We start from the raw sequence: 21,041 nt of genomic DNA, 5'->3' as shown, positions 1-21,041 counted from the left end.
TTAATATTTACTGTTAAAAGGACACGCTTCCCTTCAGTCTGACCGCACTTTTCAAACTATGTTTCTTGAAAGTTGCCTAATTTTAGCTAAGTAAACCATTAAAGCATATACAAGTGCTACAGAATACCAGCTTTGTTTTGCTGTTCTCTTACTGTGTGTCAGTTTCATGTGTTGTTACACACTTTGATAACAGTCTGCTCGGCAAACAAAAGCTCTTTTACAGATAGAGTTACACAGCGAGCTGGTGGTTACGGCTGAATTTTTCTCTGCTCCAATGAGGGTGGATATTGATAGGTGCCCCAGTATCATGAGGATCACCATCCCCACAGGAAAATAACTACAGCCGAGAATATACTCACTTTTTAGTCACACATTCACATAAGCAAGTTGCTTCGTCGTGGGCATAATCGTTCACCTACTTGCCTGTGTACATAACCCTAACACCACTGTAACGTCTCCACACAATTTCTCTTAACATTTTCCTCTATGCTGGGATGTTTCCAAAATGGTACTGATATCTCACTAGCAACTTTCTCAAGCATATTTATCAATGTGCAGTTGAAATAAATGTGGGTAATTACTGACTTTCTATACAAGCTTGTGGTTAAATTTTCCATTTTTACCACTACCTTTCCTTTTACCACCATATGACTCTACTTGACCCTGCACTGCCCTTACTGTCCACTGTGTGCTGCACAGAAAACAATGCGGTCCTTAACCTGGTCCTCTTGATTGACTACAGGAGGGAAAAGAAAGACATTTGGGGAATGAGTTGGGACAGAGCAGCCATGGAGTTTTGTTTGTATCTGTGAAAGCTTCTCTCAAATTTATCCAGTTTTTAAACATTTATTTTAAGTGATGGGTTAAAATCCTTATTATTTAAACTTTTAATAATAGAGAGAAAGATTAGACTTTGTCAGACACTTGGACTGACAGTTTAAGTCTCTCCAGTGCGGAGAACCAGTATTAGCCACCAATCTACTGACCAGAGGATGACTGTCTGTTTTACCTCATCATTTTAACTGAAATATATGTATATCTTTAAACTTTATGAATTTCCATTACATTTATTAACAATACCAATCAGGCTTCCGGACCAATACAGTATTTATTGACCACATGGAAGGGGTCTCAAACCTGGACCACCAACACCAATGCACAGCAGAGACTGTGAATGGCCTCAGGCAGAATAAGGACAAAATAAACAAATCTTCCTTTCTGGCATTACTTGACTCAAGTGCTGCCCTTGACCTCTCTATTCTTCTTGAGAGACTTCACTTGTTGATTGGCATCTCAAATTGAGTTAAGTCTTTCCGTGGCTCTTAATGACCCAGGACCAATTGATGTCCTTTTAAACTGTGTTACCAGGTCTGTCTGGCAGCGCCACCAGGCAGGTACCTGGTCACCATCTTATGCTCGAACATCGTGTTTGTAATGGACAATCCATCGCAAGCAGAGAAGTCCAAAAGCAAGACACCACTCGGATTCCCGACTTGGTGCTGCTCAATTGAGATCTTTGAAGGCACATGAGACGTGAAAAGAAGTCTGCTAGAGTCCGACTGTTTTTCCACGAGCCAATGCAGATATTCTATTGGACGTGTTTATTAACTGCAGGATTGATAACTGTAAAGCTCTGCTTTCTGGTCTCCCAAAGAATATTTCACAACCACAAATATTTAAAACTCAGCAGTATGAATGTTGTCTTTGACCAGTAAGAGAGCTCACATTACACTGATCTTTAAGACTCTGACTTGGCACATCTCTGCGTCAGAATTGATTTTAAGGTTCTGGTTCAACTTTTAGTGTGATTTGAATTTACTTCTACTTGCTTAATCTAATTTGATTGTTTCACAAATCAGCATCTTTATTTTCATGCTGTTTACCTTTATGACTCACTTTTTCCTCTTTTTTTTTATCTGCCTCTAGCCTTTTCTCACTTAAATTTCTTGTGTTTTTTTTTAATTTTTTTTATTAAGTATCAAATTGTTTCATCAGGTCTCCAATCCTTATATTGAGTGTTGGTCAAAATACAATCCTTTAGTGCATTATAGCTAGGCTTGTATGTGTTGTTCTTAACACTTGGTTTTAAAGTTTTTACTGGATTTTCTCTCTGTGAAGCACTTTGTGCCACATGTATTTTTATATGAAAGTACTATAGAAATAAAGTCTGACTGAATTGATTTATTGACTGTATGGAGACAGTCTCAGACCTGGGGCACCAGCACCGACCCTGCTCTCATTAAGAAGGAACAGCAGAGACTGTATTTCCTAAGAGTACTCAGGAAGAACCATCTCACCCAAAAAAACTGCTTGTATCCTTTTAGCATTGCTTCATGCATGTATGAAATACAGTATGTTGACATACTGGTTCTATGTATGCTTTGCCAGCTGTACAGTTGCAGAGAGGAAGGCTCTCCAGAGGGTTGTCAGCACTGCACAGATGATACTTGGTTGCCCTCTCCCTCTCTAGTAGATCTATATGATGCCTGCTGCCCCAAAAGAGCCCATGAAATATTAAAAGATTCATCTCATTCTGGACTTTTCCTGTTTCAGCTGCTGCTCTCAGGCAAAAAAGAAAAAAAAAATTAAAAAAGACTTACAGATGTAAAAACTGCTTTTAACTCAAAAGAGTGCTTCAAATTGTGCAGTATTCTTCTAATAAATTATTTTAAAATCTTGGTGCTATTTACTTGAGAAGTTCTTGTGTTTTCATAATGTGCACTAAGAAGTTTGCATTTAACTTTGTTGTACAATGACAGTAAAGTTATTCAGTTCTATGTGTGCATTTGCATTCATGGTTAAAAAAAGACATGCGCCTTGGGTGTCATGTGCTGCCCTCAGCTTTTTTTGGAGCAAATTAGTCAGCACATGGACACCAACTGGGCCCTGCTCTCCACTATATCTTACTCCAGTGTCAGTCCTGTGGTACATTTTTGTTGCAGTTGTTCCTAGTTTACATGTAGTACTAGTTTACAGAGAACAGTTTTCACTGCAGTGTAACCCTGATATGGGTTGAAACAGGAAAAAGCAGCCACATAACATGAAAACAATTTCATCACGCCTGCTCACTCATTTTTTTTCACTGATTTTGTTTCACATCAGTTTTCACAATGTTCTCTTATTTACAGTAAATGTAGGTTTTATAATTAACCACCACTGTCTTTCATGTGTAATGGTTGTAGAAAGATCTTTCTAATGAGACTTTAGAAAGAGAGAGGAAAAAAAAGAATATTTAGAGATGGTTCTGATCAGCAGGTAGTTTAATGGACTTCTACAGGTCTATTTAAGAACACAATAAACCTCCCATGACACATTTTTCTTTTTCAAAGAAAATTGATCGGTCAAGATGTGATGCTTTTACGTTTTGATCTGTTATCTTGGACACTAACCTGCCCCGGTGCAGGTTAAGTTTCCAGCACCAGCTGCCATGGCGATACACCTTGTTAGAGATAGAATCAGTTTTGTGATACTGAAAATTCAGAGCTGAGTCTGAAGTGACCTTGCAAAGTCACTAATCCTACTTCATAGAACAGGTCCCAGTTTGGTAACAGATGTGATACGAGAGAAATAAATAAGGATATAAAGTGATTTGTCATGTTTCAGAACCCAGTGTCAAAGCATTAGTGCTGATAAAGACACAAAAAAAGAGTTGAACCTCCTAAATTCTAACACTTTTTTTTTTGGTTAATTTGTGCAGGTCTCATTTTGTTCAGGCTACTACACAAATGTAGATAAAAGTGTCCTGGACCATCTCTGAATATAGCATGAGTGATCAAATCTAAATGTTTCCTCAATCCATTTTGAGTATGTTCACACCTGAATTTGGCATGTGAACACATCACTAAAAAAGCGTGTCGATAATAAATGTGAATATTGCCAGTGTTTTAGAAAGGAATTAGCAAGTGTGCAACTTGCTAGTTTTTCAAATGCAACATAGTAACACAATAAGGCTGAGTTATAGGAAACAACAAAGTTACAATTAAACATGAGAAACTCAGCATATGCATACACCGATCAGCCATAGTATTATGATCACCCACCTAATACAGAGTGTGCTCTCCTCTTCCCGCCAAAAGAGCTCTGACCAATCAAGCTGTGGTCAAAGAACATCAGAAGATGTCCTGGAGCGTCTTGTACCAGGACCTTAGCAAAGGATCCTTTGGGCCCTGTGGGTCATGGGGAGGATCTTCGTGTATTGGTCTCGCTTCCCATGGATGCTATCAGATCCCATCAGATTGGTATCTGCCAAGTTTAGAGGTCAGGGGAACACCTCAGGCTCTCTGACATGCTTTTTAGCCCTTCCTGAGCTGTTTTTGCAAGGCTCATTGCTTTCCCTCTGCGGAAAGCTGCCTGTTAAGGTCGTGGTGCTGCTATCCTGTGTGGCTGTGGGGGGTGATTGGTCTGCAGAAATGTTTAGGTAGGTGTCAAAGTGAAATCCATGTGAGTCCCAGGATGTAGGTTTTCCAAGCAGAACATTTTACTGGATCAAGATGAGAAGTGTTGCTCACTTTACCTGGCAGTGATGGTTAATGCTATGGTTGATCGGTATATGTGTCATGGGTTCTGGATTATTGTGGACTTTGGTTTGGGTTTTCTTTTCTTAGTGTTTTCATGTTTTTTAAAAAGAATCTAGTTCTTGTCAGTTATTTAGTCATTTGTTTTTATTGGGATTGTTGCTGTTTTTCTCTAGTCGTGATTTGTTCATGGTTTCTCCTTGGTGGTTCTCTGGTATTCTTATTTATTGATTTGTTGTCAGGTTTCTTCAGTTTATAGTATCCTTTGGTTGCTGGTTTATAGTTACACTCTTATTTTGTCTTTTTAGTTTTTACTTTAATCACTTACCTCTTACCTCAGTTCCATTTTGTTCTTATTTCACACTCTCACCCATAGCTTCCTCAGTGTCCCTCCTATCTGGTTGTCAGCTCCACTGTGGTCACCAGTGTTCATCATCCTCATAATGTAGTAATTTAATAAGCACTCTTCCCACAGTATATAGTCCCCTCGAAGTTCATCAGTCATTGTCAGATCCTTGTCTTTGGTTTTCATTGCGCACCAGTCTGTTTCCAGTTTGTCTGTTCTTAGTGTTCTCTGTTTAGTTTTACATAACCTTCCACTTTTGCCGCAGTCTCTGTTTTACTTTTCATATAAATCAATACCTGTCTCTTTCAACCTCCGGTGTTTGGATTTTGGTCCTCCACATCATAACCACAACTGTGACAATATGTATTTATATGGAGGGAGTGGAGCCTGATGTTTGTCTTTATGCGTTGTTCATAAAGTGAATAAACATTTCCCATTTTGAGTTATGTTTGTTCTGTCTTGCACCTGATGCTGGAGGAGAACTGCTTGTGTCCTACCACTCAATATCAGAAATGATACCAGTCAGTGACTGAGCTAACTCTTCCTGAATAAATGGTGTATAAATGTCCTTGCTCTTGTATGGTGCTGGGCAGTCCAGTTGAAATAAGTAAACTCATCTTAAAGACGAATACTGTGCAAACTCAGTCAGTGTCCCGGAACAATGTTGAGTGGGTGGGTTCGATGTGACACAGATCATCGGTGATTGTCATAAGTTGTCCGCAAATTAAAGTGTAACCATCCAATCTCTTAATCAATAACTGGAATTGTCCATACTCAAATGAACCAATTATTCTTTTAATAGAGTTGTGGCAGGCTTCCCTTTACCTTGGGTCAGTACCATAGGGCAGGAGTTGGTGGTTTTAATATTGTCTTTGTTTCCCACTGATGATCTTCAATGTTTGTGTTGATAGTCGTGAGGTTTTTCCAGCTTTTATGTTTTAATAATCTACAAAGATGTTTAATGTGTGTCATGTCAATCTTGTTGTGTTAGATTGCAGTAATTGTTGTTGGAAAAAGTACAACCGAATGAGGCGTGAGAGCAAAATCTACTTTTGATTTTATATTAGGAACTGGCAAAAGAAAATTCTGTACACTCAGTCAAGCTTATATAGTAAAGGAAAGGACAGACAAATGATGGTACAAAAGATTTTGGCTTTTAGTATTGTACTTCAGCTGTAAATAATACTTGGTAGAAATTATTGAAATGGCATGCTCATTACTATAAAAGAAAAATGTCCATAAATCAACAAAGAGTTCCTCCACTGTCTCAACAAAAAGTTATGTTGATGTATTACACGTGGTGAAGTGTTCACACTGTTTTGTCGACCTCAGGGATGTGCAACCAGACAATAAAACTACATATACTTGGTGTGTTGGTGGTGGGTATTGGATATCAGAAATGCGTAGAGGCGTATTGGGTAGGTATCATATTCTGCCCTTCTCAGTATAAAGAGCCTGAAGAGAACATCCTTAACCCCGCCCATGTCACATGCAGCCTTAGTGACTACAGTCCTGTAGAGAAGCAAAGATGTAACTGACACAGTGGGGGCCTCAGTCATTTGCAGTCTGAGCTGTTTGGCCAAAAAGGAAGTGACTTACAAAACACTTGAGTCAACTTCTGTTTTCTAAACTTACTCATGTCTGATATTAATGTCCAGCTGCATAGAACATAGACTGAGAGAAAATCTTTAATAAGACAACAGATTATGCTTTTATTCTAGTTATATGATGTAAAGACCTACTAACTTTCATAATGTCACTTACTGTATGAAGGTAGTAATAATAGTTTGACAATCATATGTTTACATACAGGGAAAAGGCTCAAGAAGGCAGTGCAACACACTGACACCTCTAAAGCCAAGTTCACACCACATCAATTTCAGTGTCATCAGATTGTTATGTTGTTCACATTACACAACAAGTTTCTCTCATTCTTGAAACTTTTGAAGTCCCAGTGTGTTCACACTACAAAACTGAGCAGCAGCCGGGAGTCACACCCTACAATATATTTCTCCAGCCTGGACCCCTGACTGATCTGCATCCAGCAGTTCCAGCTGTCATTTAGACATGTCTATCCCTGGTAGGCCCTGGTCATGAATGTGACACTGTGATACAAGTAGCTGCTGATGGATCATTCTACTGAGCAGGTTGTTGAACAGAAACTGGCAGCCTTTTTGAGCAGCTTCTTGTTCATATCTCTGAAGTTCACAAAGTTTTTTTTTTTTTTCATTTTTATCCTGTTCTTTATCATGTTTTGTTATTTTCCTTTCCCCACGGGTGTCACTCTGTCATGTCCCATGATTTCATCAGCTTTTGTTGCTCACTCACCAACCCTTCCTTACGCAGTGCTTCAGAATATCAGACATGCTAAATAATGTATTTTTTGGTTGCTTGTAGACTGGAGTGTGTCCGCAAGCGTCACAAGTCTTTGAAACTCTTGCATAGTGATTGATGACCAGCAGAAGGAACTGCAGATTTTACTGATATTTAAGTCATGTGTTGGTGACGTCCAACATGTGTCTGTAAGGTTAAAACTGAGTTGAAATTTTTTCTATTTTGAGCCAGTGTTGTTGGCTGCACGGTGGTGTGGTGGTTAGCACCGACTGGATAGTGTAGTGGTATGATTGCCACCTTCCATGTGTTCAAATCCCCTGCATGAAAGGTACTACCTCCAGTAGGGGTCCTTAGGCAAGACCCCCTTACCCTACCTGCCTACCTGTAAGTCGCTTTGGATAAAAGCGTCTGCTAAATGCAGAAACAGAAACAGTAAACAGACACAGCACCGTCACCTCACAGCAAGAGGGTTCCAGTTTCAGTTTCCTGCCTGGGGCCTTTCTGTGGGGAGTCTGCATGTTCTCCCTGTGTCTGCGTGGGTTCTCTCTGGATACTCTGGCTTCCTCCCACCATCCAAAAACATGCATGTTAGGTTAATTGGCTACTCTAAATTTTCTCTAGGAGTGAGTGTGAGCGTTTGTCTCTGTGTGGCCCTGTGATGGACTGGTGACCTGTCCAGGGTGTACCCTGCCTCTCACCCAATGACAGCTGGGATAAGTTCCAGCGCCCACAGCGCCTACAGTTGGATTAAGCGTGTATAGAAAATGGATGGATGGGTCTTTGAATAACTGACTGTCACTAGCTTTTTCCATCATCACTTGAATTGAGTTCTGCCTCTCCCCCCTCTACAGTAAGCAAATAGGTCATGGAAATGTTCTATAACGGAAACTAAGTTGTCTGGTCACCATTTTAGAGTCAGACTTTAGGAAAGTGTGACTGAATATGGTGTCTGGCATTCATGACACTTGCTTGTGTAAAAATACTGATCAAGGACAATCAACTGTTCATACTGCCTGATGTGTACTTCCATATTTGATCAGTGGGGGGAAGCATTGTGTCATTATTCCGCTATATACTGAGAGTAAACCAGACAAAATGCAAAAATGCACCAGAAGGCAACAGGAATTACAACAATGCAGGATGATGTTTATTTCAAATGAACGAAAAAAGTGGAGTTTTTGTTTTACAGACACTTCATGGCTGTAACAGTGCATTTGCTGAAGAGCCAGACCAATAAATGCCAGTACCCATTGAAGGGGAGAGAGGGAAGAACAGCTTTTCAGTGAGGATCAGTGTCCTAAATGACACTCTGAAAGCCAGTAAAACACTATAGATATTGAAAGGAAATTGTTGGCTAACAGGCGAGGACATCAGCTTTTCATCTTCCTGATCCTGTCTTCTTTTGGCCCCTCTGCTCCTGTTTTGAAAACAGGGTCAGGAAGAAGAAATGGAGTGAGAGAAAATGACGTGACATGATCTGAACTCGTATGACATGATTAAAGCTTTTGTCTTTTTTGTCACTTTTTTGTCGACTCCCAGTTTGAATCCCGGAGTTTCCATGTTCTCCCCGTGTATTAGCGGGTTCTCTCTTGATACTTTGGCTTCCTGCCACCGCACAACAACATGCATGTTACGTTAACTTGACTGATGATTCTGAATCGTCCCTAGGAGTGAGTGTGAGCGTGCATCATTGTGTGTCTCGTTGTCTCTCTGTGTTACCCTGCGATGGACTGGATACCTGTCCAGGGTGTACCCTGCCTCTCACCAATTTCAATCAAAATCCTCATCAGCAATTGACATTTTTAACTTGGGGCCTCGTTATTTTGGACCTCTTTTGCTTCTGTGTTTGCTAGTGTTTAATGTTAATGTAGAACAACAACAAACCATAATGATTTTAGAGATTAAATAGATTTGAACATATTGTACTATGAGTTATTTCAATTAGTCAAACCTTTGTGTTTTCTTTTTTAATCTTTTGTTCTGCTTTTAGATGAACAAAGAATTTAATCAGGTGCTCTTTTTCCTGAAAAAGACACTTGTTTTTAGGGTTTCTTCACAAGGTATATCACAGGGCCACAAAAGATTACATTTAGCTTTTTTTGCTTATTGTGCCTTTTAGAGTGATTCAGGAGATAAATAAAGTTAAAAACCAGGGAGTTGCAAGGCTGAACCTCGAGGTGTTAGCTGCTTTTGATTGAAAGACAGATGTGTCTGTGATGAGAAAGTGTTAAGCTGATCTGTGTCCTTCACTGTACTTGGTGCAAGTGTTTCAAGGCCAATCTTATCTGATATTCGCCTCTACAAATAATCAATGCATCTGTTTTGAGAATAGAAATCTGAGCCTTCATGGAAAAAGTTCAGAGGACTTTACCTCTTGGCTAGAATTGTCCAGAACAATGAATGCACTAATGCATGTTATGATTATAACACTTCTAGTAAGCCTTTTATACTGAAATGACTAGCTGTTTTACCCCAGCTGAAATGGGTATGGCTTCAGTAGTGGCTAAACATGCATCTTCATATGAATAATAAGAAGAAGCTATGAATAATTAAATAAGAAAGTTATCACAAACTTTCTGCCCTTCTACTCTTAAAACAATCACATGTCTGAGTGATAAAGGCTAATATTTCTCATGTATTTCAGCCAGTTGCTACTGAATCAGTGAATTGAATGCAACATGTCCTGACTTGAAATGCTATGTTTTCAATAAACAAAAAAAGGGACAAAAACAACTATAATAATGATGATAACAGTAACCCTATTCTAAATATACAGTTTGTCAGTGAAACTGCTGGTGTAGATCTACTGCAGCAGATTGAGACTGTCCATTGCTAATCATTTTAAACGAATGCATTGAATAAATGTTGAAGGTCAGCAGTTTTGTGTAATGTAAGTTGTTACTCAATTTTCTGTATGTGGTTTCCATTTGTTGTAATGTGTGGGTGATATTAAATCTTAAATAAAATAAAAGTTATGATGTTCTTCAACACAAAAATGAAAACCCCTGAATCGTTTGTCTATTACCACTCTTCATGGTTTGGAGACTGAGTCTGTGTTTCAGTAGAGATACCCTTACAGCTGACCCTTTCTTTTACACCTACTTGTGAATAAAATAAAATAAATAAATAAAAAATAAATAAATAAAAATGGCATAGTAGCAACAAGGAAGAAGGAATATTTAATTTTTTCTCCCTAACAAAATAAAAAATGAATCCTTTATACATCAATTCAGTCCTTTAAAATAAAACAGCAGCTTGTTAAACTGCTTGCTCACTAGCAAAACATTTATCAGTGATTTATCAGCTTAAATGTAAGCTGCGTTTTTTGAATAATCATAGTTAAATATTTTGAATAGCAGCTCTTCCTTGTTGTTTCTACATCATGCTGTTGTTGCCTTCACAATTGTCTCAAATTTCAAAGTTGGGCTTAAGTCAGTAAACTAGTTATCCTCACATATGTTGGCCCACAGTAATAGAAGAACATGAAACGCACAATGCTCCTTCTTTCAGATCTTGGAAAGGAGATCTCTGCCTGGTTCCACTTCTTGTTGCTATAATTAACTCTGGACTGTGGTATCACAGGAGGCTCTGAATGCTTGTTTCTTTGAAAATTGAACCAAATCGAAGGATGCTGAGGAGCTGCTCAGTTTGAATGGTTTCTACTGTGTTGTTATTACTGTGCGACAGGCTGCTGTTAACTCTCCAGTCTCAGTCACTTAAGAGAACTGCACACACACAGATTCTTACTCCCTCCATATGTTTCATAGAATGAAACACAAGTATGGAAATAAATAATTCAAAATAGTCTTGGTGTGTTGCTGTAGAATACTGTCGCTCTGTCTTCAAAACTTCAATGTTTTCAAGCCACTAGCAGAATTAAAAACAAAGTTAAGTTAACTTTCTGCCGTGGACAGCAGCAGCTCTGGGCTGTGCTGATAGTGGGGGGAGGGTCTGTGTGTCTGTCTGCAGTTGCTGTAGAGGAAGTTGCCTGTTAGTGGAGTTGGTGAAGAAGTCAAAACTAATGCTGAAATTCTTGCAAATTAATCTTTAGATACTACATTTTAATATCAATTGATATCAATCCTTTTTCTTTTCTTTTTTTTTTTTTACAAGAATACAGGATTGTACTTTGTCTCCTCAATACCTGATGAAACACATAACAAACAAACCTCTTGAATTTTCAGTTGGGACAAACAATAACATGACCCTAACCCTATGCTGAGATGCTAAGAAAAACACAATGATAAAATAAATGTCAGCCATAGCCAAAGACTTTCTTAAAGAGTAAACTTTTAAGGAGGGATTTGAAGATAGCTACAGACTCTGTCTTTGTCTAAATTCAGAGAACAAAGAGTTCCATAAGAAAGGGGCACTAATGGAAAAGGCCTGATCTCCCTTTGTAGAAGCTGTGATCTGGCAACAGTTAGCAGGACAGTATCTGTGGATGCCAGTGGTCAGGATGGAACATATCAGACCATCAAGATGCATTATGGGCCATTTGAGGCTTTGAAAGTGAGCAGGAAGTAAGTAAATTTAAATCAATACTAAATCTAAAAAGGCAATCTACAGAGGCAAGCAAAGGGGTGATATAGTCATGCCTTTTGGACCCAGTAATGAGTCTAACTGCTACAGTTTGAGTCAGCTGGTGACAGCAGAGGAGCCCTGTATGATACCTTAGTAAAATGAATTATAGCAGTCATGGTAAGGAGAGACAAAAGCTGCAAATCGCTAGAGCAATAAGAGAGTGATGAGCTAAGAGCTGAATCCTTAATTTCATCCCAGGACTCTAAATGATCAAGGATGATGTTGGGATTGACAATATCACAGGAATGACTTCAATCTAAAATAAATAAAATCAAGCAGTCCTTAACAAAAGCTGTCTCTGTATGAGAGAATGCTCTGAAACCCAGACTGGATGCTGTTAAAAACACTGTTATCATTCATGAATTTTATCAACGGTGCAGAGAGGACTGTTTTTTTTTTTTTAGAACCTTAGATAAAAAAAGTGCAGCTTGGAAACTGGTCTGCAGTTACTTCAAGTTTAGTCGTCCAAATTAAGCTTCTTTAGCAAAGGCAGAATAACAGCTTGTTTAGAACTGTTTGCCACTCTCTGGCATGTATGAATTACCAAAGAAGAACAGAACAGCAGCAGGTTAACAAGAATATTTTTTTTTTTGCTAAAAAAGCCACTGCTAATATGCAAGAAGGGCAATTGACTGGGGTTATAAATGTGAATGTTTCCAAAATGGAAAAATCATATAAGTCATAAGTATTTGTAGGTGAAGAGTGATATATATACATATATATATATATATATATATATATATGTATGTGTGTATATATATGTATATGTATGTATATATATATATATATATATGTATATATATACACACATGTATATATATAAATGTACAGATATTTCACAGTTTCATGAAGATAACTGGGAGTTTAGGCTCAGATTTTGTGGGGGGGGGACATTCAAGAGTACTCTTGAATACTGCCAGAGGAGAATTTTCGCCCACTAATTTAGTCAAGGTTTGAGATTTGCATGAAGAGAAATGCTAAAAGTGGCTATGCTTCCTGTGGAGTGGCCATACTGCCTGGAAATCTGTTTCTTTGACTCTCTTACCTTCTATTCCACCTCCTCCCTTCCTGTTTCCTTGCAGTACCCACCCTTACTTTGACTGTATTGATCTGGCACATTGGCACGTTGGAGTAATAAATGTAGGGGTAGCTAACCTTTTCAGGGTGGGTCTCCCTGTGTTTGTAACTGTCAAGCTAAACTCTGGTTCTCCAAAAATTTTCCATGTGTTCATTTATTGAGCTTTTTTATTAAGCTGGATCTCTGAGTGGGTGGAGAAGTGTAGGTTGCTTGGTGTGAGAAGTAATCATGCTCATTGCTTTTAGTGCACTCTATACCATTAAGAAGTGCCTTGTTTGTTTTAAGTGAATGGGTCAGCTGATGGTGATGTAATGTTATCTTTATTGTTTCCTCTCTTTTGATGATTATGGCATTTAAAGAAATGAAGGGATGAGGTAGATCTATTTTTTTCTCTTCACCTGTCACATGCTCTCAATTTTCTAAAACTTAGAAAAGTGTTGAGCTATAGGAATGTAAATGGAATACATGTAAAGACTTTGAACATGTTTGTTACCATGTACAAGCAAGTGTGCTAACACTCTCTGTAGGAGTGTGTGTTCAGATTACAATCATGCAGGTCTTTAAAATCAGCACTCCCTTCCTCCGAACATACACACAGGATCAAATAATAGTGCAAAATGAAGTAGGGAGATCAGTTTTTTTTTACTTTGTGAAAATGTTCCTCAGTGGAGCAGCCCAGGACTTCCTCCTCTCTTTAAACAGAAACTGACATTTATACTTTTGTTATTTGTGAGACAGAGCAGCATTCCAGTACGGAGGATTCTCCCTGAAACAAAGATAACCATTTACATGCTCTCACACACTGATGAGCGCAAATACATGTCATGTTTTTCTGTGAGTGTGTTTGTGTGTACTTCCCCCCATTGGGCGGGGCAGTCCTTCTCTCCTTTATTTGGTTAGTTGGTCCGGGGGGGTTGGGGTCACATGGGTGGACAACAGAACTCTAGCGATTGGAACAAAAACTCAGAAATAAGACTCCTCGTCTGCTCAGCAGAGTTAAGTACACTGGGGCAGCAGGTCGGAAGTAAAAAGCATATAACTGAGAGCAAGAGCAAGAAAGAAGAGGGACGGTTATTGGACACAGAAGGAGAAAGAGAAGAAGCAGAACAGAGGGAGGGAGGAGAAACGAGTAACAGACAAGAGCGTGATAAACAAGAGACATTGAGAGGAAGCACATGGTGTAAAAATGCCAACTAACTTCACTGTGGTCCCAGTAAAGGACAATGCCAGAAAGGCAAAACAGGCGAATGGGGAGGAGAATGTGGACGACAATAATCTCCCGAAAGAGGAAGAAGACACCACAGGTGAGATCTAATGTTATTCCCTCTTGTTCCTGATAACGAAAAAATAAGTTTAGGAATGTCTATGCTTAAGTGAGGTTCAAACCCCTTTGCCATTTCAAAAGCTGGAAACCATCTTTACTTTTCTGTTGAAACCGTAGATAAGGAATTGCTTCTGGAAAGTTCCAGTCTTTGCTCACAGAATCCAGTGCAAGTTGATCCATTTGACTGTAATGCAAAGGTTACTGATGTTTTTATACTTCAAAAAAAGCCTGCATGGGTGTGGGTGAATAACGTAGTAGGAAAACTGGACTTGAGGGAAGGATTGTTCATTCTCTATCTGCTTTGCGAGATGAGTTTCCTTCACACGAATCTGACGCTCAGCAACGTTTGACATGTGCCTTTTTTATTGTTTCTTCTTTGGCCTCAGTCTCCTAGCCATTTCATCTTATCTCTACAAATGGCAGTTTGAAGGGGGGTGTATTGTTTGTTGACATGGTTTTGCCAGGCCTCTCTTGACAACCAATTTGTTTTTCTGTTATGCTTGCGTTTGCTAGCTGATGCCATGTTTCCTTATATTTGAAGTAATCATTTCAAAACCAGCACAGATACTCTAATAGAACGCCCATTACTTGGACATCTACCGACATCTACCTGTCTCTCTGTATTGATTACCGTTGACATGTAGACTTTACCATATTTCACTCTCTGAGGTGCTTGCAGTGAACTTGCAGATATTGTAAAAAAGCACTTTAATACAATGCCTTGGCACAAGCATGAAACACATTTTATTGTTTACCCTGCTAGACCAAGACAGAGTATCAACAAATAACAGATATGATCATCAGACATGATAGTCAGCAAATGTGTGTTTTTTACAAACTGTAACTGTAAAATGTAATGCCTCCAGTTATTTAGCTGATAGATGGAGAGAGACAAATATTGTTGACTTTAAAGCAGTTGGCTTAACTTTGACCTGCTAATCAGAAGACATGTTTTCTGATACCCAGACTCCACCTTGGAACTAGACAGATCAATGTAGCTGCAACAAAATGCTCCTCCTTCTCCCCGATTTAAATTTATCTCAAGACCAATTGAATAGCTAGTACAATTCCTCTCTTTTTTAGAACATTCTGTCTGTAGAGGTCATGGGGTGCATATTTAACAAACTCCTCTGTTAAAACACTCCATGTTTTTCCTAAGTTTTTAGTTAAGTTGCCACTTTTATAGCACTTTGCTCAACGCTGAGTGAATCAGTTTTCAGCTCATAATTTCTGCTGTGGAGCTGTAGCTATGGCTGCATGCTGGGTAGTATTTTACAGACTGTGGGAGAGAAATGGCATTTTATTATGATAGTTATACAGGATCTCATACTGCTTTGATTTCCTTCCTGCTAGTTGTGCACATGTAAACAATTAGTCACTTACAAAGGGTGTACTGACAGCAACAGTGGGCAAGGGATGTTATGTCACACAAGCTACACACTTAATCTGAAGTCGTAAATTTATCTGTTATAACTAATGTTGTAGAGCCAAAAGGATCACACAATTGTCCCGTCTGAGCTGATGCTGTTTTAAGGAAGACTTTTCAATTGTTAATTCAAATCAGGTCCTCCACTGGAGATGTAAGTTGTGTTAGTTGTAATATATGCAAACTGGATATTGGTGCATTTTTATCCAAGCCGTTTGATTTAGTGAGAGCTTTGGGACTACAGTGTGATCATGATAAAACAACAAACTGGAGGGTGAATCAGTTTAAAGGTGGTATTTTTTGTAGAATGTTAGAAAGGGCCATTGATAAGTTCAATGCTGTTGCCTTATGTGCATTTGTCGAGAGGACTGAGTCAACCAGGAGTCACTGTTATTGATTATACTGCTGGCTTGCTTCCTGTTTGCTGAGTGGGGGGAGAGACCCCACCCCTATCCTGTAATGTAATAGACTCCATTTTTTCCTCATTGACTCATGAATTTTCTCTTTGTCCTCTCCCTCGCTAATCATGTAGAAAAAAAAGAAGGTTTCTACATATTAGAACATGATTTAAAAAAAAACAAACTCTGGTCCTTACCGGGTCTTATCGTGAGGTAAATCTAACTTCATATTGACAAGAACACACGTGACACTATCATTAATTATTTCACAAAAACTGAGCCAAAACGTAAAATCAGTGGGTGAAAAATGAATCATGACCCTTTTTTTTTTTCCCTTGCCAAACAGATTTGCTTTGCCAAGGGAAGTTTTATAAATGTAAAGCTCCCCTTGATGCCCATTTATTTATTTTTGTTTACAATATATAACATGTAATAGAGCTGAACCGGCTCTATTACATGAAAGCTCTGAAGAGTAAAGAAGAGGAAACAGAACAAAAATAGAAACAAAAACCAGACAACCAGCTGCTACACCTGTAAAAAACAAAACAGACAACAATCCATGGCCTCTGAGGGGAATCCAGCCTTAGCGCCACCAGGAGCACCTGAAAGCAGACAAGCAGAGAAAAAACAAACACACAAACAAACAAAAACAAGCACAAGAAGCGGTAATCGCATACAACACAGCTGTGGATATAAAACCCTTCATGTGTGAGTGTGTGTACAGGAGCCAGAAGGGAGAGGGGTATGGGGATATACACTCTCCCCCGGAGAGGGCAGCCAGGGACTGGCTGCAATAGGCACCCCCGCTACCTGGGACCCAACACAGGGCAGGAGGGCCTGTTGTCCACCAGGCTCGGGGCCTGCAGCGACCATATTCCGGGAGCTACTGTACCCCCAGAAGGTACCCATCCCGCCCCGTGGGACCTCTACAAAAAACAAACAAACAACAACAAAAAACAAACAAACAAACCAACTGGTCACACCAGTCGCAGCAGCCCGGGCCTGAGACCCACCATCACCCAGGCCTCCTTGGAGGTCCCAGAGCAACGAGCCTGGCACCAGGACCTGCACCAACCCACCCATACTGTGGCATGTCCAGGGCAACCCAGACCCCCCCAGGCACAGGCACAGGCAGACACCCCCCCCCCCGCGGGCGCAAGGCAGCGCCCAGCCACCAGGGCTCAGGCCCAGCACCACTACCCACGCCAGAGCGGTCCGGCAACCCGGTACAGAGCCAGCAGCCACCACCCCAAGGCCCCTATGGGACCCCACCCCACACCGCAAGACAGCCCCACCAGCAAGCCCCCAAACTGCCCGACACACAGTCCCCCCCAGCAATGACCAACCCGGTCTCCACGACCCGAGAGACCACCAGACGCCCGAAGTCACACAGCCCCCCCAGCACATATAATCTAAAAGAACATTTCTAAACTGGTTAATACACAGATTGTTCTTCGCTTTCCAGTTCATGAGAATAGTTTTCTTTGCGATACATAACACTGTGAGAACCATGTGTGCTGAGTTAATTTCCATGTTGATGAATCATGACCCTTAATGCTTTCATAATAATTAAGTGTGTAGGTAGCAGTTGTTAACCAAATTAATTTGATTAATTGATCATCAGTGAGTATGAGCACCTCTACAAAAAGGAGACAGTTTGCTGGTCTGCACAGGAACCTCTTGAGCCTATCCCAGCTGTCATTGGGTGAGAAGCAGGGTACACCCTGAACAGGTCATCAGTCCATCACAGGACCACACAACCACATACTCACACTCACTCCTCGGGACAATTTAGAGTCACCACCTATCATGCATGCTTTTGGACAGTGGGAGGAAGCTGGAGTACCCAGAGAGAACCCACGCAGATACAGGGAGAACATGCAAACTCCACACAGAAAAGGCCCCAACTGGGAATTGAACCTGGAACCTCTCGTTGTGAGACGATAGTGCTAACCACCGTGCTGCCCTAAATCAGCAACAATATTATTAAAGAACACTTACAAGAGCGAATTTGCAACAACTTTTTTAAATCCAAATCACTTGGTGAACACAAGGCAATGTCAAGCAGCCACATTTTATTTTCCAATAAGTATGAGCAATAGTAATATGTGTGCCCTGCCTTTGGCATGGGGCACCCATAATAAGGCATACCACTCCTTCTATAATTACCTTCTGCCAGTTTTCGTACAGGGCGACGCAGAAAAACATTGCATGACATGCTTTTGTTTCTGGGGCTGGATGAAGTTGGTGCTGATACCTTTAGTTTCAACAGATTCTTAAAAAACTTGCAGCAAACTTCCACAGCAGACTAAACAAAACCACTTTCAGGTGACTTGATTACTTTTCTTTGTTTAGTTTTTTCCCTATATTTTTTTGTGTGTGCTTTGTCTGCAGTTGACCAGTGTTATCACATGCATAGACTTCATTCAGGCAAAGGCAACAAATTATGTTATGGTCAAGTCAATAGTGCTGGTGGAAGACTCAACACTAATCTTAATTTTTACAGTTTACTAAATTTTGTATTGTTCATAGACAAACACCTGAGTAAATAGAATATATTTGATATCACATGACCCTACATCAGACTCAGCTCAGGGAGAATGATATATTGTGATACGTCTAAGTGTCCTTTCAATCAATCTATTTGTTTATATTCATTTCTTCAAGCAGCCAGTTTACTTTTTCATGCACCCTTGTAAAAGGAGGTTGGGACAGAAGCTGCCTAGTTTGTTGCATTTTGGAACTTCACTGGTAGATATCTCCAAATCCTGCTCCTTTTAAGACAAATGTACAAACCTGGTTCCCTCACTCCTCCTAACTCCCAGCAGTGTATTTGTGTTGGTTACATTTATAACTTTGATGCCTCCATCAGAAGTTGTATCCTGTATTATGTCATCATATATTCAGAGCATAAAAAAATTATTACACTAGAGTCTAGACCCTCCTAAAATGATTAATGGTCGCTTATTGCAATTAATTAAAGTTGAAGGTCATCTCTCCAGATAAGATTATAGGGTTCTGCAGATAGTTCACCTCGAGAATCTATAAACATTTACCCACATTTCCCCCTCCAATTTATTTGTAGTGAATAGATGTTTAATCTGAGAGGACTTGGTGTTGTTGTCTCTTTTCTCTGTACTGTGATATACTGATGGATGTATATTGTCAAGGAGAAATGGATGCAGAAAGAGCAAATATTGTAAGTAAAGCAATGAGACGTAACAGGATATTGTTTGAAGTCCCGTAGATCATTTTGTTGATCAATACTAGCTCTGAAAAACTGACATTTGTAACTGATGCTTTTCTTCTTGTTGAGCCTCATTCAGTTGCTGGTAAATGAATAAGCTAAGATGCAAACTTCGCTATATGTTGAGGTCTGTACAACCAAATCTTGTAGTTCTGCTTTGTCCTCTTTGAGCACTCCTTTATATTTCCAGTTCAGTGATCTCATCCTCACCAGTTGCCTGCTCTAAATATGGGGCCTCTGATAAGCTGTTAAGCCATAAGCATGCATACATCTCAATGGCTATCTGTTTTACCATTATCTATTCTTTCACTGTCAGCAGCAGTTGTGAGGATCTGGGGATAAACATGCCTTTCGACTATGAGTTCAGAGACTATACAAACAATCTTCAGTTGTTTATCTTTTGACCATGGACACAAGATAACAGTTGACAGGTCTTTCATAGTCCAGCAAAGAAGAATCCTCTTTTGATATCCTTACACTGTGCTGAAGACCAATGTTAACAGCCTTTTTAGCCTCTTTTACTCACTGAGCACTTGAGCTTCAGGGATTGTTTACTGGGAATTTATCTTCATTCAGTTTGATTTAGGTCAGCAGACATGCTGTGACTTTTCTATTCCAGTCATAAACAGACCAGCAGTCATTAAATAGCTGGTTAGAACCAAGCTGGACTTTAATACCTTAAAAAATGTTTACACTCATGGATGTGGTCACTGACAATGACTATTAAGTATATAGATAATGGTCCAGTATTATTGATTGACTTATTGTCATATGTCTGGCACCCCATTTTAAGCATTTCACGTTGCCATTTCAAAATAATTTAGGTTTTGGACAATAAACACCTAGGAATGTCCAAATCTAATCTCAAATACTGGATGGGAGTCACGATTGTGGTATTCTTTGATTGATTGGTATTTTGTCACTAAGTAATCCTCATCTCCTGATTTTTTTTTGTTGTTATTTTAAGTCAGTCAACACCTTCATTCAGCGTAAGGTAGTAAACACGTGTATAACTAGCAAATCAAAACAGAAATGTATTACCAAAAATGATATACACACTTTTTTTTCCTCTCCCATTAATAAAACAGTTGCAACTCATCCATATAAAAAAATGCTTACTCGCTGCATAAGTAAGAATACAACACAGCCTCTTATTGTGTTTTGATGTTAAACGTCGATTTGGGAGGCCCAGTATAAGAGACAAAGGGTCCATCTCCAGTTTTAAACTAAATGTCTTCTCCATTTCAGATAATACTTTGGACCAATACATTTGCAGTTTTCATGATCAAAAACAATGAGTTAGGGTACCAGTTTCCAGCTTGCATTTAAGGCACATGGGTGAGAGAGTAGGATTGAAATAATGTCTGCGGTTGGGGGATATATGCTTTCTGTGAATAATCTTTTAACTGTATTGCTTGGGCACAATTGCAAACTGAAATTGATTAGCATGTCTCCAGACATCCTTCCATTCTTCATCATCAATTATAATGTTTAGCTCCTTCTCCCATGTGCCTTTAAGCTTCTGCAACCTAATCGGGGTCGTGAGAGACATAGCTTTATATAATAAACTTACGAATATCTCTTTATCTGTTAAAAATAATCATTTCTCAACCGGAGAGCTTTCAAATAATTCTCAAATAACATAGTACTGTACAAGACATAGTGCCTGACCTGAAAATGCCATAAGAAGTCATGTCTGGGGATAGAATATTTCTCTATAATTTGTTCAAATGTCATAACTACATTACCAGAGAGTAGGTCCTTCAATCTATGAATTCCATTAACGGTAC

General features: G+C 39.5%; 1 protein-coding gene across 5 annotated transcripts in view; it reads left to right on the top strand.

The window, feature by feature from the left end:
• Window positions 1-21,041, top strand: part of slc12a7b (solute carrier family 12 member 7b) — a 92,974-nt gene that overhangs the window by 9,929 nt on the left and 62,004 nt on the right. Inside the window, exon 1 of one of the 5 annotated variants that reach the window (XM_072378818.1) lies at window positions 13,751-14,160. The exons of the other annotated variants lie outside the window; for them this stretch is intronic. Coding sequence (XP_072234919.1) covers window positions 14,043-14,160 — 118 coding nt within the window. The 5' untranslated portion in view covers window positions 13,751-14,042. Of the gene's footprint in view, window positions 1-13,750; window positions 14,161-21,041 lie in introns of those variants that run through there. 5 annotated transcript variants of the gene reach the window in all.

The sequence above is a fragment of the Leuresthes tenuis genome, unplaced genomic scaffold (genome assembly GCF_036924035.1).
Source record: "Leuresthes tenuis unplaced genomic scaffold, fLeuTen1.0.hap1 SCAF_24, whole genome shotgun sequence".
Lineage (NCBI taxonomy): Eukaryota > Metazoa > Chordata > Actinopteri > Atheriniformes > Atherinopsidae > Leuresthes > Leuresthes tenuis.
This window is presented reverse-complemented; position numbering and strand designations above follow the sequence as displayed.